At 37.8% G+C, this 15,031-nt stretch overlaps 1 protein-coding gene across 21 annotated transcripts in view; it reads right to left on the bottom strand.

Moving 5' to 3' along the window:
• Window positions 1–4,468: 4,468 nt before the first annotated feature.
• Window positions 4,469–15,031, bottom strand: part of LOC139121905 (uncharacterized) — a 32,304-nt gene continuing 21,741 nt past the window's right edge. For 6 of the 21 annotated variants that reach the window (XM_070687200.1, XM_070687199.1, XM_070687197.1 and 3 more), the window contains 9 exons: window positions 14,557–14,616; window positions 11,644–11,697; window positions 11,035–11,094; window positions 10,512–10,568; window positions 9,596–9,679; window positions 7,102–7,452; window positions 6,765–6,890; window positions 6,227–6,346; window positions 4,469–5,491 (listed from right to left, as the gene is read on the bottom strand). In XM_070687200.1, coding sequence (XP_070543301.1) covers window positions 5,382–5,491; window positions 6,227–6,346; window positions 6,765–6,890; window positions 7,102–7,452; window positions 9,596–9,679; window positions 10,512–10,568; window positions 11,035–11,094; window positions 11,644–11,697; window positions 14,557–14,616 — 1,022 coding nt within the window. In that variant the 3' untranslated portion in view covers window positions 4,469–5,381. Of the gene's footprint in view, window positions 5,492–6,219; window positions 6,347–6,764; window positions 6,891–7,101; window positions 7,453–9,595; window positions 9,680–10,511; window positions 10,569–11,034; window positions 11,095–11,643; window positions 11,698–14,556; window positions 14,617–15,031 lie in introns of all 21 variants that reach the window. The other 15 variants (XM_070687206.1, XM_070687205.1, XM_070687203.1 and 12 more) reach the window with 10 other exon arrangements.

Here is a 15,031-nt window from a genome sequence, read left to right as displayed (position 1 = left end):
ATACAGGTGCCGACCCCCCGGGGTTACGTAATGGAATTCACCATTCTAAACATGACACCATCTTACATCGTAGGGCAAAAGGTTACAATTTACTGGATAAGCCATGTCACGTGATCAGATTATGCTAACGAACCATTCGAATGATATAAGAATTCAAGTAATCCGAAGACATCTAAAGAACCCTTCTAATGTATCCAACATTAGGGACTGGTCAGTTTCTTCAGCCTGGGGGGGGGGCGGTGGATTCAAGGGAGGTCACCCTGTTTTTGAAATGCTCGGGGGGGTTACTGTGTTTTTGAATTACGACGTGGGCTAATACTTGCATAAAATGTATCGTATCAGCCACAAATTGAATCATTCATGTGCATTTTAATATATCGGAGATATATATAAGAAAAATCAGCATGTTTGCAAATTGAAAGTCTGTTTTGCGAAGCATTAGGCCTATAGGCCTACAATCATAAATTGCATAATTAGGTCATTTTTCGAATCGCCCTTCGGGTGCATAACTTATATATATATATATATATATATAATATATATATATATATATATATATATATATATATATATATATATATATATATATATATATATATATATAAAATTAGAGGTTATTACCCAATATCGCCTGTTCCTGTGTCGTATCAGCATGCGTGTCATTTGTGCTGCGTCAGACACGAGACGAAGTCGAGTGTCTGACGCAGCACAAATGACACGAATGCTGATACGACACAAGGAACAGGCGATATTGGGTAATAACCGATTTATCATATACCCATGCCCATAATTTTACTAATAGAACGAAAAACCTTAAATTTTGAGGCTTTACTTTATTACGCCTTGCGCATAAATATCAGAATGTTTATGTGAACAGGCTTCATTCATAAAGTTTACAACGCAGCTGTCAACATTACGCGCGACCCCGGCGCGCGACATCGCTGCAAGTCGTCTATATCTCAATGAAACCCAAGAAGAAAGACACCGGGATACAAAAATCGTCATACAGAAGGAACTTTTTAAGGTGCAATATGCTTACAATTGTAACCGATCAAAAACTGTGCTCAGCTTTAAATCTATCCTGATTTCGATCGTCGTACGGCACGGAGCTCGCGCGGCGCGCGGAGAGGGGACGCCATTTTGTTAGCTTACCCTGAGAGTTGCCATGTCAACAGTCGTCGCGCGCGTGCGAACGGCAGAATGTTTGCTGGAACTTGACCCAAAAAATATCATGGGGAAAACATTTCAAGACTCAACATGTTATTTCCGTATTTTCCAACCAGAAATACCCGTGTTCCTCGAAGCCCTTCAAGTTTACGTCGGCGACATCGCTTCGCAGGCGGGGAGCGGCAGCCATTTTGTTGTTTACGTTGTTTACCAACAAGCTGCTAATGTAGTTCGGGAAATCACGGCTGATATTTTACGGTGAACGTCACTAGGATGTAGCAATATGGGCATGGGTATATGATAAATATATATATATATATATATATATATATATATATATATATATATATATATATATATATATATATATATATATATATATATATGTGTGTGTGTGTGTGTGTGTGTGTGTGTGTGTGTGTGTATGTACATATAGGCTCTACATTGAATTTATATTTCACGTTTTGTTTTACCTTTGTCTCAGGGAGTCACTCTGTTTTTAAAAGTTGGTATGGGGAGGGGGTCAGCCTCTTTTTGATGTCCGCAAAATATTGTGCACCGCCCCAGGCCGAAGAAACTGACCAGTCACATAGTTACTTACATTGAATTTTCATTCTAAAGTTTTGCCTTCATGTTTTGTGTTCAAGCACAGTACAAATGTAATGTCCCAGTCGATCTCCCCCTCTTTCTCGGATCTCAAACAAAAGTATAAATGCAAGACTCTGGAGTATGAGAATCCTTTCAGCGATAAATTTCAAACCACCACATCAACTGTAATTTCTTACATTTTCAGTGTTTTCCTGTTAAAACAAATATTGCATTGATTTTCAAAGGACCGCAGATGGTACTTACCTGGGTTTTCAATTGATTTTCGAGAGGTGTAATTATCGATCGTAGGTGATTACAGGTGTTTTTACATTTAAATATGCTGTTTCAACGTGTTTTGAATAATATTTAAATTCGGAGAGGCTATAAACAGAGCATGGACTGGCGAGAAGAGAAACGTCGGGAATTATCATGAGACCGTTGATGGCGTGATCCTCGAAAGCACCGTGACGACATAGTGCAGCGGGACTTGGAAAACGGTATACTCGTCTGAAGATTTATCTTGCAAAAACGTTTTGAACAGTTCAATAATATTAAAGAACTGGCGAGTGAAAGTAAGCTTCCCAAATATTTGCTGAAAAGGAATTCAACAATTTCATGCTGATAAATTTGGACACCCGTTAGCACTTGCTGATAAAGGAACGTTCATCTATATTAAGGTGGAGCTGCATGTTGCCAACAGTTTTTTTCAAAGGAATATTTCTCATCTTAGATGACTAGGAAACCCCCTCATACTATATATTTTCAAAAAGCAAGAATCTTAAGTTTAGTATGGTAGCAATAGTTTACTCGAAAGATGAAGTAGGTGTATATTTTGGGTGAAAACCCTCAATTTTGGTATTAATGATGACAATTAATTTAAGTAAAAAACTTGACACTATTTTCTGAAATTTATTATTACACTTGAAAGAAGACGATATGTAGAAAAAAAATGACTATTTTATTTTCCATTCCACATTAGATCGAAGATAGCGTATCTCGCAAAATGAATAGCAATTTCTTCGAAGAGCAATCATAACCTACATAATGAATAATCTTAAGATTCAATTTTACCACTTCTTACTGTAGGCAAAGCCGTTATATATTTCTATGGATTAAATTTAAGTCGTTTGTAGTGTACAGGATGTTTTGTAAATATTGAAAATTGCAAAGCCCTGCATTGAGCATAGACTGAAATATCTGTCGCTCGAGGTCGCTCTCTACGCTAGTCTACAATGAGCACAGATTGTAAGTTAGCAAGACTTCTTCCTTCTGAGTCAAGGGAATCTCAGAAGAGTGTGATAAAATAATTCAGAGGAATAGACATCCTGTTTTTAGTAAGTATGGGTACTGTAGTACTTTTTTCAGATATTGGAGTCGATTGTAAGGCAGACCTTTTCAATGGCCAACCTGATAATCTTGTACTGCCTTAATGATGGGACAGAATATGTAAGATTTCGAAAAGCATCATGAGTATGGAAGCGTAGTGTTTATAACATTTGCAAATATTTGAAAGTCAGCGTAACTGTCTGCGACAAAGTTTTCTCGGATGAGACAACTTTAACATGTACTGCATTCATGCTGCCTGACATTTAAATCAAGCCATCGTTGATGGCGCAGTCTCCACGCAACAGAAGCATGGTGGTACTATATACTGGATAAGGTGACAAAGATGCTGGCTGGTAGATTGGGAAAATCTGTTGCCCGAGAAAATCAGCATAATGGCGGCAAAAAGGATATACTGAATATTTTTTTCAGAACATGTATGTATGCACATACCTGATTGTGGTTATGTGTGGGAATTGTTTTGTAATCGGGATGATGGGATAGGTGAAAGAGTGAATCTTGTAGATATCATATAATGAGGGCAAATGGGCAATTTCATAGAAGCTATTATTCAAGTGGTTGGCTAAAACTTCAATTAATTCAAAACGTAATTGATTCAGCTATGTTGAGGGTTGTAAATAATGACAATTTAATGATTGGAACGAGAGACTGTCTGCACGAGGGTATACATGTAATCTTGCGTTGTGCGTCGCATCGGCTTGTGAAAATGGATTCAGATTCGTATAAGGATTAGCGATGATTCATCGCCGAACTCCGAGAAATTCTCCTGCATATTTGATGGTATGATAAAATAATTTCTCATGCAAATGTGATGTCCTCCTTGTATGAAGTTTACAATGTAAAAGAAATCGGTAAAGGAATGTCTGACTTCAGCTGGTTGACATGAGAAAAAAAATCAACAAATGGCAATGTGGCTGCCATATTGGATCGTATTGCAGTATAATTTTACATGTCTGTGTCAGTCATTCCATATTTTTCATGTCTACGCTATTATGCGGATGTGCCTCTTACCGATGTCATCCAAAGTTTGTACAAGGACAAAACACTACAACAAAATGGCCGCCCGGTGGCCATATTGGATCGTATCACAAAACCAATCAACGTGCATATGTACGTACGCCATAGTTTATTATCCATGTACGAAATTTCAAAGAAACCGGCCTGAGTGTGTCCTTAGATGTCTGCGTGGACGAAGACGCACGGGCGCACTCCATCCAATCTATAAGTCCCCCAGACTTCGGGGACTAAAAAAGCGACAAAACACATACTACACATCCTGTTCACACTCTTTCCTTACACTTACATTTTCCATGTCGTCTAATGTAACTCGCCCAGTTACTTCTAGAAAATATCAAGACAGTAATGCACATTTTTTGCATGCTGTATCGTATTTATTGCAGTATCAGAAACTAACGAGGATCGTTGTTAAGTTCATGTCTTAAATTGCCATGTAAAGCAATAACAGATGAACAGCGAAATCTAATTATCGTCGTAGTCGTCATTATCTGTGCAATAATCAGATCGATGACGTATTGTTGTTATCACCCTGCTATCTGTGCAATAATCAGATCGATGACGTATCGTAGTTATCACCCTACTATCTGTGCAATAATCAGATCGATGACGTATCGTAGTTATCACCCTGCTATATGTGCAATAATCAGATCGATGACGTATCGTAGTTATCACCCTGCTATCTGTGCAATAATCAGATTGATGACGTGTCGTTGTTATCACGTTGCTATGTCTTCAAATAATACCGCTCTCACAGCTCCCTCCTGATAAATTCTTCAAATTAATAGTTGATAATGCTTCTTATTTTCTAATCTCATCAATGCTGCCAGGTTTCACAAAGCTCCCTCTTTTTAAATTAAGTTACAGTGGCATAGCATAGGCAAGAATATCATGGTAAATGGCCAAGGAAAAGTGCACACCATTTCAACATGCCATTTCTATACAATACTTCCCAACTGTTACTTCAAAATCGCAACGCTACCGTCCATGATGTCGTATCGTATTTACAGTCCAAATATTTTAAGTCAGAGACGTGAACAGATATTTAAAAATATATTGTCCTGTCCAAAAATATGCAAAACATGTTCAAGTTAGAAACTACCTACACACGAAATCGTCTTTTAACTTATACGTCAAAACTTTTTATAAACAAGACATTGAAATAAAAATATACCACATTATTTCAGTTCAAAGTAAATACCAACCCCGATGTTAGAAATGTGCATTGAAATACAAAAACTGAACGAAAAGCAGTCTTTAAAAAAAAATCAACAGAGACGACAGCTGCGTTTACACATCTTTGCCATATACGTTGGGTTGGAGTAGCAATGACCTTCGCTTGCCCAAAATTCGCACTTGAGATCAAGGTTTTCACATCCTGAAATTGTAACAGAGAAAAAAAAGAAACCTTATTTCCTAAAAAGGCTACTGATAAGTAAACGTGTTTAAGTAATTCTAGGTTGCAGTCCATTTCCTTTGGAACTTGACCGACTAATCATATCCCCTGACTGACATCGGTAATGTTGCATTAGACGAGAAAGTGTTGCTGGTCGGACATTATTGTAAAAAACCCTAAAATGTTCTGCTTTGTAATCGTTTCAATCCTACCTTCTCTTAAAGTATAATATAAAATCTTCCGGTCTGCGAAGTTAGATTTGAGCATTGTTAGTGAGGTTAATGGAAACACGGTGCGATGAGAAGTCTGTGACTATTGTGCAGATTTTCAAACTATTCAGGATTACTTCCAGTCTGCAGAGCTTTGACAACCGACGATATTTCAGTAACGCATCAGCAACATCCGATGCAAACAATAGGTGATCGAAGTGACGTCATCCTACGATAACCTTGTCTATTTCCCTTTGTCCAGGCAATCGCTTCTTTCTCTGAGAGCTCTCAGGGCGGAACTAGAGTCAACACTATAATGTTTTGTTCAGAGTTTATCATATCCATTATCTGAATTCTGAAATAGCATTTATTTATCACTCTGGTTGTCGATGGAATGGCATATTCAAAAATGCATGTTAATTGAAAGCCCATATAGCAAAAAAAAGTGGAATTAAAAACTTTAAATGAAAGAAATAATAATAAAAATATTCGGAAACGAACGTAGTACTTTTACCCTTGCAGAGGCCACAGCTGTCAGGACAATAATGCCACATAAATTGCATGGCTTTCATGCACATGTTTTCTTTGGCCCATTCTTTGCATGTCATCGGGTACATGTCTTCGCATCCTGTCAGAAAATGGAAATAAAGTCGCTTTAATATTGGGGTGACCGTCATAATATGTTGCTAAGTGTACTTTAAATAAAAAAAAATTCCGACGCCTTTTGTGTTGTAGAACGAAATGGTCCGCCAAATTCTTTTGTTAACTCAAACAACGGTTTATAGCGATTTAATTTAAACATAAAAACTGGCGAAACGATCTCTTCAATTTCAAAAAAAATTCTAAAATTAAAAGACAATAAACTACGAGAAAAATCGTTCCACTACGGTCTACAATCTTTTGTTTCCTCATTTCTGTCCATGGGGTGAAAATACCTTTTCACCGCCGTATTCATACATAAGGTTCATTTGTAGCCACATTTTTTTGCAACTTTGTGGAGTAGTCCCCGTCTTCAGAGAAAACACTCGTCTTTTTGGCAAACTTACTTTTAGAGCACATATTGCAACTTTCTTTACAGTCCGTCAGCATGAAACTTGGATGACTTTCACATCCTCCGTATGCTGCCCAAGCTCGACAGTCTTGGTACATGTCTAGACACGGCATCTCGGTCTCTGTCAAAGATATACAATAAACTGATATAATATCTGTTGGCCAGTTACCAAGACTGGCATCGAATTTCGAAAAAGCGGTTAAGGTGCGCTCAATGACTGATCACAAATAACCGATAACATTGTTCCTCTCAAAGTTATGAATTCGCAGACAACGTTGTTCTATATAACAGAGGCTGCAGACGTTGTCGAAAAAACAAAATATATTCTGCACCTTGTTTTTCAATTGTTGTCGCCGCTATGGTGCTTAAACGAGCGATGGTCACTCTTTGTGTAGTTTCTGCAGGTGTAGTTATCGGCAAAGTTGTCTGTTTGGGAGTTGTTTCCTCTGGTGTAGTTTTTGCCGGCAATGTTGTCTGTTTGGGAGTTGTTTCCTCTGGTGTAGTTTTTACCGGCAATGTTGTCTGTTTGGGAGTTGTTTCCTCTGGTGTAGTTTTTACCGGCAATGTTGTCTGTTTGGGAGTTGTTTCCTCTGGTGTAGTTTTTGCTGGCAAAGTTGTCTGTTTGAAAGTTGTTTCCTCTGGTGTGGTTCTCACCGGCAATGTTATTTGTCTTGGAGTTGGCTCTGCAACCAATGCCGAATTAAGCAAATAAACGATAGTTTCACACACTAACGTGTACGTACACAGCTTTGTTCATCAAAAGCAACAGCGTGACGTAGAAGTGACATTTTTATTATAAGGTATCTGGATTTTTGAATTCATGATATAGAGGTCCACTGAGAAACGACAACAAACGTTATTGCATAACTTTTAATCCCCTATGGTGTCTTTCAGTTGGGACAATGACATGAACTGGCTAGTGATGGTCATGTTTACATGTAATATATGAAAATTTGTTTAGACGCAGACTTAGGGTAGACTGTCAAGCTATTCTCAATCATTCACGCCATGACAATTTCAATTTTGGTTAAGAAATCCTTTTGTAGATACCATTCAAACCACAGTGGGTGGAGGGACTATGTTCAGACATTCACCTTAAAGAATAGTATTAAATCGTGTATGGGTCTCCACCAACACCAGCGAGTGCCGCATTTTGTGGAGACTCATACACGACGGAATCTATCTTGCAGACTTCGATCAACAAGTGTGACACATCACTCTTATTTGAGTAACACATGTATAATAATTGTCTGGCATAACTGAACTAATGTGAAACAGAGCCGCCAGGTTTGTCGGAGATAAAAAGTCCGTTAACAGCAAGATTTCTTCATCATCGATAGATCATTTTTGACGTTGAGATTATTTACAAAAGTCTGACCATTATTATTACCTGGTACCAGGAATCTGCCTACATTTAGCTGGTAATTCACATAAACATTTTCCGTCCGTCCGTCCGTCCGTCTGTCTGTCTGTCTGTCTGTCTGTCTGTCTGTCTGTCTGTCTGTGTAATTGTATTCGTCCCTTGTCTGACACAGTACAAATGACACTCATGCTAATACGACACAGGAATAATATTGTACCAGTATATTGATGGCGTAAATACAGTAATCTGATCGGTGGACAAGTGAAAATAAATGATGGCGCTCTCCCTTCCGCTATTTTAACGTTTAACGCCAGAACTTCAACATACTGTTACAATATAATAACCACCTCAACCACAGGTATACCACTCAGTTTTGACAAGTTCGTCAATACATGTTCTCTTTATAGCTGGTGCGTCTATGTGATGAACAGATCAAAATCCTGTGGTATACCCGTCGCTGTCTAATTGTGATAACTATTATTCGTTTCATGGTCACGTAAATGAATGAATGTATGCGTGAGAAAAGCTGCTCAATTTATATATTTGTCAGGACAATCTACGCATCTGAAGGTCTGTCTTTCTGGAGTGACCTGTTAGACAAGCTATGCGTCGATCAAAGAGTAGCTATAAATAGCTTGCAGGTCATCAGGACGTCAAGCGACCCACAGAAGGAGGTAATAAAGCACATACATAACACACAGATTATGAAGTACTAAGCACTAAGGAGGCCAAGCACTGCAGGTTGCCGTTTCTTACTTATTGCTTCTTAGCCTGGCATCCTATAAGTTGCACGAGAAATTTGCGCATCATTTAAACTTGGAGGAGTAAGCTTAAGCACTGCTTTGCGCATGCAAGCGGCGCCTCGAGAACAGCTTTTAGACGGTTCTCAAACTTTTACATTATTTTTCTGGCCGGATGATTGTCATGACTTATTTTTAAGTCTAGGGATCAATGGATTTTTTCACTGTCTTATTTTGTTAGAATTGAAAATCAAATACTTCCTCTTGGAGTTAACAAGGGTGTACCGGGTAGTTTTTATTTAATAAATCGGAAAATAGTAGGTAGTTTTTTTCATTGATTCAATCCGCCCTCCCCCACTTATTCAACCAATTTGTCTCCAATTCGTTGATACCTAATTTTTGTTTTGCTTGTGAAAAGAAACGTTGAAGTAATGTTGTGGAAAGTTTCGGAAAACGTTGGAAAGTTTCAGTTCCGATGTGCGTGTTGTCTTGAAGGTAAAAACAAAAGCAAGGATATTATAGAGTTAAAATACAAGCGTTTGCGGCCCATGCATGCATTGTGTGGTGCGAGCAAAGCTTTAGTAGCGGCGAGAGCACATCAACGTGTTCACAGCATCTTACAATGTGTAACATCTTTCTTGGAAAATGACATACTTTACATGTCAAATACTGAGATTTGCCGCAGCTCCGATACGAAGCACGCCGCCTGCATGAGGTAAATACCTTCGTTGTGTCCTTTTTTGATTTTTGTCCCTTTTTTGTTTCCTTTTTTCCCCGGCAATTTCTTTGAATCTTTGATTTTATAGACTACATAGAAGAAGAAAGAAGACAAGGAAAAAAGAAAAAAGAAGAAACAAATGAACACATAAACAAACAAACAAACAAACAAACAAACAAATAATCTCCGTGGCGGTGGCGCACACGGTTTGAAATAAATGTTACAATATGGGTTATTATAACCAAACATTTCATATTCTTTCAGTTCAGCGTTTTTTATTGTCTGTCTGTATTGATCTCCCGATAAGAATCTTCCTCTCAGTTGATATACTCATGTTAATTTGCCTTGTGAACACTATCTTCCTTTTCGTCACTTTCGTCCCCTTTTCAATGTTCTCCCCTCCCCAATGAAATCACATTGTCCCTTATTAAGGGACTAAGAGCATCTGACTACATCCGTATGACGGCGTATCATCACATGTTGATGTCGCTGTACATAAATGTTTCTCCGTCAGGGGTGGGGGTTGGTGAGTTTGTTTCGGTGTACGTCAAAAATTCGCTGAAACACTCATTGGAAAAGAAAAATATGGTTCCTCCCCATCCCGCCGTAGGGTGACTACCCTCAGTGTTTCATCATTTCCTAACTCCCGAAACTGACCATTTCCCACATTATACTTTCAGATGTCAACGTGGTGGCGGTCCTTGCTATTTTTCTTATCGCTCAAATCCCTTGTATGATTTTAAAATCATTGGAAATCCCTTTTTCAAAATGACGAATTAATGTGTGTTTAGCGTGATTGCTCGTGAGTAAACTATAACACTAAAGCTATAGAGTCATACTAAAACTGATATGTGATTTAGGTGTACAGTCCTTTTTGAATCTGACTATCGAACGGATGATGGTGCTTTGGGTTTGAAATACCTTCATTGGTTTCTTCTGGTTGTCGGTCAAATTTATCTGATGATTTCTGTTTTGATCCTGCGGCGAGCGAAAATATTAGGGTTTGAGAAAACGCAAGAAGTAAGCAAAAACATGGAATAAACTGAAACAGTACGATGTAATGACATTTATGAACGTTTTACCATAGATTCCAGAGTTATTAATGAATGGCTCAACGATAGTACAAGCAACAAAAAGACGAAGTCAATGATAAAAGGTATCGTGACGTTACGACACATCTACTATGACTACAATGATGACCTGAATACAAATACAACAAAGACTCATCCTGGTTAAATTTAATGAAACGTTACATAATGCAACCAGTTTCGCATATTTCGTGTCAAAATCATAATCGTTTTAGCATGTGAATTGACGAACTAGGAGGAGATGGACTTGGCTCGGAGTAAACACACATAGTGTTGAACTTCAAGAATCTGTAGAGTCAACATGGCCTGGAAATGAACTTTTGGTCGTGAACAGATATGAAAGGATAGCCGAGTACCTTTTCTCTTGCCTTCTTTCCTTCGCTTAGAGAATTTACTCGTCGGTTTGATTTTGAAATCTACAGTGATATGGACAATACAGATGAAAGAGAAGAAGAAAACGACAACAGGGGAAAGGCGCGCTCCTGCAAATCAATGTACACGTCACACCAGTTTGGAATACGCTTGCGCGGCATCAAACCGGCGATACATAAAGACTGATCCTACGACCTATACAGTGGGTAAGTGTACAAAAAAGAGAATTGCATGTTATGTCACGCTCGAAATACTGTGAACATGGTGTTTTTAATATTTTGTATGTGCATCGCCGGGTTTTCTTCTGCTTTTACCTCAATGCACTCAGAATTGGGAATCATCGACGGCTACGTGATTCAAGTCGTATGACCTTTTACCCTTAAACTGTCTCTCCATGGTATGGCTAAATTTGACGGAAATCAATGAGTTATAGCGAAAAACTGTCCTTTCTTCATGTTGCTTTGCGACAAAGATCAGAAGTTTCCAACAGATGTAATATAACACTGCACATAGATTAGTGACTCGAAATTGAATGATCTTTGATTATGGATATGTATCACGTGACTACAATAAATTTTCCGTATTGTACTCACCAATAGCCTTGTTATTGTCTTCATCGGAATTATCTGAGTTGTGATTACCATTATCTGTAAATAGTACACAAATGTAAGTCACACTCAGTTCAGAGAATCGGCCAAATTGAGTTAGGTGGAGCACGGATGTAAAAAAATAGATCCATGGGTGGAGATATACGTGACGAACTATTCAAGTTACTAACCAATGAGCTAATTATCGTCTTTATCAGAAGTGTGTTGTGACAGGTTATAAGCAGATTAAGGAAGAGTTTTTAAGATGGTTTAGATAATGGATATGCTCGCAGGCTAATAAATAACAATGATAAACCTCGTACATAGCAACTAACCGATTATTTCATTGCCATCAGGACTATCTGTGCTGCTGTTATCACTATCTGTGAACGACGCAAGAAAGTTTTAAAGTTCTTGTTGATATTAGCATGAAATGTTTTAAAATAGCTTTAAAAGTAAGTGTCAAATATATGAACTTTTACGTTAGCTTTGTCTAAGGGAGCCTTCAGAAATTACAGGGAGATGGGCCGGGGGAATTGGGGAAGGGTCACTTTTTAGGAAACAGTTCAAGAGGCAGGGTCACGTTTTGTAAACCTATCTTGGGGGGAGGGTAACTTTTGAGAGAAGCTGATTTTATGGCAAAAACTGAATAGGAAATCACCAACAAAATACGTACACATTATCCACAAGTTTCACAAGCAAAGAAGATGCAGTGGTATCCTACATTAAACACCTTGAACAGTTAAAACTGATAAAAGACAAGAGACAAAAACATATGCAACGGGTGGAAAAGTGTATATCAATTATCAAATGTACATAAATGCAAAGATATTGTCAGTTTTACATTGGAAAAATTGTGCATAGTTCTCTCATAGACTACCATGTACAATAAATCAACTTTTCAGTGAAATTCCAAAAACACGACTGGAACTAAATTGGGATAATTGGATTCGCAGAATTTCTCAAGAATTTTAGAATTTTCTCTAAGTTTACACCATATTTGCTTTCCATCTTTAAAATTTTATACACAATTTACGATGCTGTTGAAATCTTATGAGTAAGAATCAGTGCATGATAGTATCTAATGCAATATTGTTCAAACATATGAACAATGTTCACATTTGAATGAAAATATGAGAGTTTGTCTGTAGTTTCTTCATTACTGAAACACTAGTGATAATGTCAGTTTGTCATTTTTCCTCGATCAAATGAAGCTTTTCGATTGATTTACAGTTAAGTCAGTGAGGGTCTTTCAAAATATGCCCTGATTCAATTTAATGTTTATGAAGCCTTATATTCATGAAAAAGTCAGGGGCATTTCAAAAGTGCCCTGACTCAAAATTCGTCAATTAGAGAAATTTTAAACATTTTGTCTCGTGTCTTCATTACATTCACACAAAAATGAACTTATTTTCATAAACATGAATCAGATGAAAGAAGTATGCAATAATTGTTGTGTTTTCGTTGTTTTGTCCGATGAGAACAATATTTCAAATTTTAGACTATTCTATCATTTTGTAAAATTTCAGCTGTAAAAATTTCGATTTCGTTACAATTCCTAATAATTACTCTCATCCAATTTTCCCAAATTAGTTCCAATCGTGTTAAAATCAAATTTCTTACACAACCATAGACTTGTAACAAATATAGTCTAATCAAGAACATTACTATCATAATCAAGAGTACACAAATGCAAAGATTTACCTATTTTTGTATTGGCAAAAAACTATTCATAGTTTCATCATAGACACCATGGATAGTGAACCAACTTTTTAGATGAAATTCAGAAATCAATTTATCGTACCAAATGCACACTTTACTTCCCAATTCAAGCAAAGTACATTTAAATACATTATCAAACATATATAATATACAGATATAGCATGTTTTGTGGGGGAAAATTGTCAATAATTTGCCGATAGACTCAATGTATTATGATTTGATATTTTTGGATGGAGCACTAAATTAGCCACATCTTGCCTTCTTATAGTTGCACAAAATATGGTGACCCTTCCTCAAATGTATGAAATGCCATATCTCTTCAAAAATTCTTGCGTGATAAATTGCGACTTTCCCCCAAAAACACCTGCCCTCCCTCTGTAATTTGTCCCAAACATAACAATTGAACCAACTGTTATGTAAATTAGCTGATACTGTTTCAGTTATTCTTGGGGAGAATACAGCAGTGATTGGGGGGAGGGTCAAGTTTTAGAATGTCGGACAAGGGGAGGGTCACATTTTACGGTACAGGTGTGTGCGAAATTCCCCCGGCCCACCCCCTGTTATTACTGAAGGCTCCCTAAGGCTTGACAAGCACATGGTAACTGAACGACAGAACGGGCGAGAAAGTAATTGACAATTGTCACAAACGCCATCGTCAAACATGCACTTATGGTGGTGTCTGTAGCTTTGTAGCCGCACACAAGACGAGGGCGCCCTCAATTGCTTCAGCAGAATGCAATTTACAAAGTTGGTAAAGTGAATCTCTAATTTTGGAGAGGGGTTAAAATTATTTAAACCCTCCTTTATCACTAAATGTTTTCGAGGAATTGGTAAACTTCGTGCCAAAGACCATGTTTCACGCCACGGTCAGAGTGACGAGTGTCGGGCAATGTTATTGTTTGAACAATTCAAGTGAATCAGCTTAAAAATTCAGAGTTTTCTGTTGTGTGATTGTCTAAATTTGTAAGAAATAACAGTTGTGCAAATTTAAAGAGATGATTTCCTTTGTCTGTACTGTCTTCTGATATACCATAAAGAGTATTTCGAAGTTATGAACGAAAGTGTATTCCGAGAAACAAGCAAAGAAACCATATAAAAACAAGGTCATGGAGGGACCAGATAGTTTAAACTGTCGCAAGGCCTTTCTCGATTGAGATGTCGTGTGACTGACTGGATTAAACTGTTTTTATCAGTTACCTCCGATCTCGTTGCTATCGTTCTTGTCAGAGTCACCGGTTTCCTTGTCTTTATCATTTTCTGTTGATGATCAACGGAAAGTGGGTGGTTAGTTGGTGTGAACGTCCGCAATATCACTTAGCAAACATCTACCATATCCTAACATTTAACTCAGAAAGTTGACTTGCCTTTCCAAGTCTCTAGTGATAGCGCAGTGGGGTAAACAGAACGATTAAGTGCACGGAAAGCTGTACCGTGAACCTCATGTAGGTTGGGTGACGTACGTAAGGCGGTTGTAGAATTTCGGGGTCACATGTAAGCACAGTCCCTCTACACGTGTGGAGGGACTGTGATGTAAGTAATATTGTCGAGGATAAAATAGCAGACTACTAATATAATGAATTTACATGTACTTTTATGGCAAGGACTGCTAAAAGTGGCTTCCGAGCATCGAGCAAAATTTATCTAATACAATAAATGATGATAACTTTACACG

This window comes from Ptychodera flava, chromosome 21, assembly GCF_041260155.1.
Source record: "Ptychodera flava strain L36383 chromosome 21, AS_Pfla_20210202, whole genome shotgun sequence".
Lineage (NCBI taxonomy): Eukaryota > Metazoa > Hemichordata > Enteropneusta > Ptychoderidae > Ptychodera > Ptychodera flava.
This window is presented reverse-complemented; position numbering and strand designations above follow the sequence as displayed.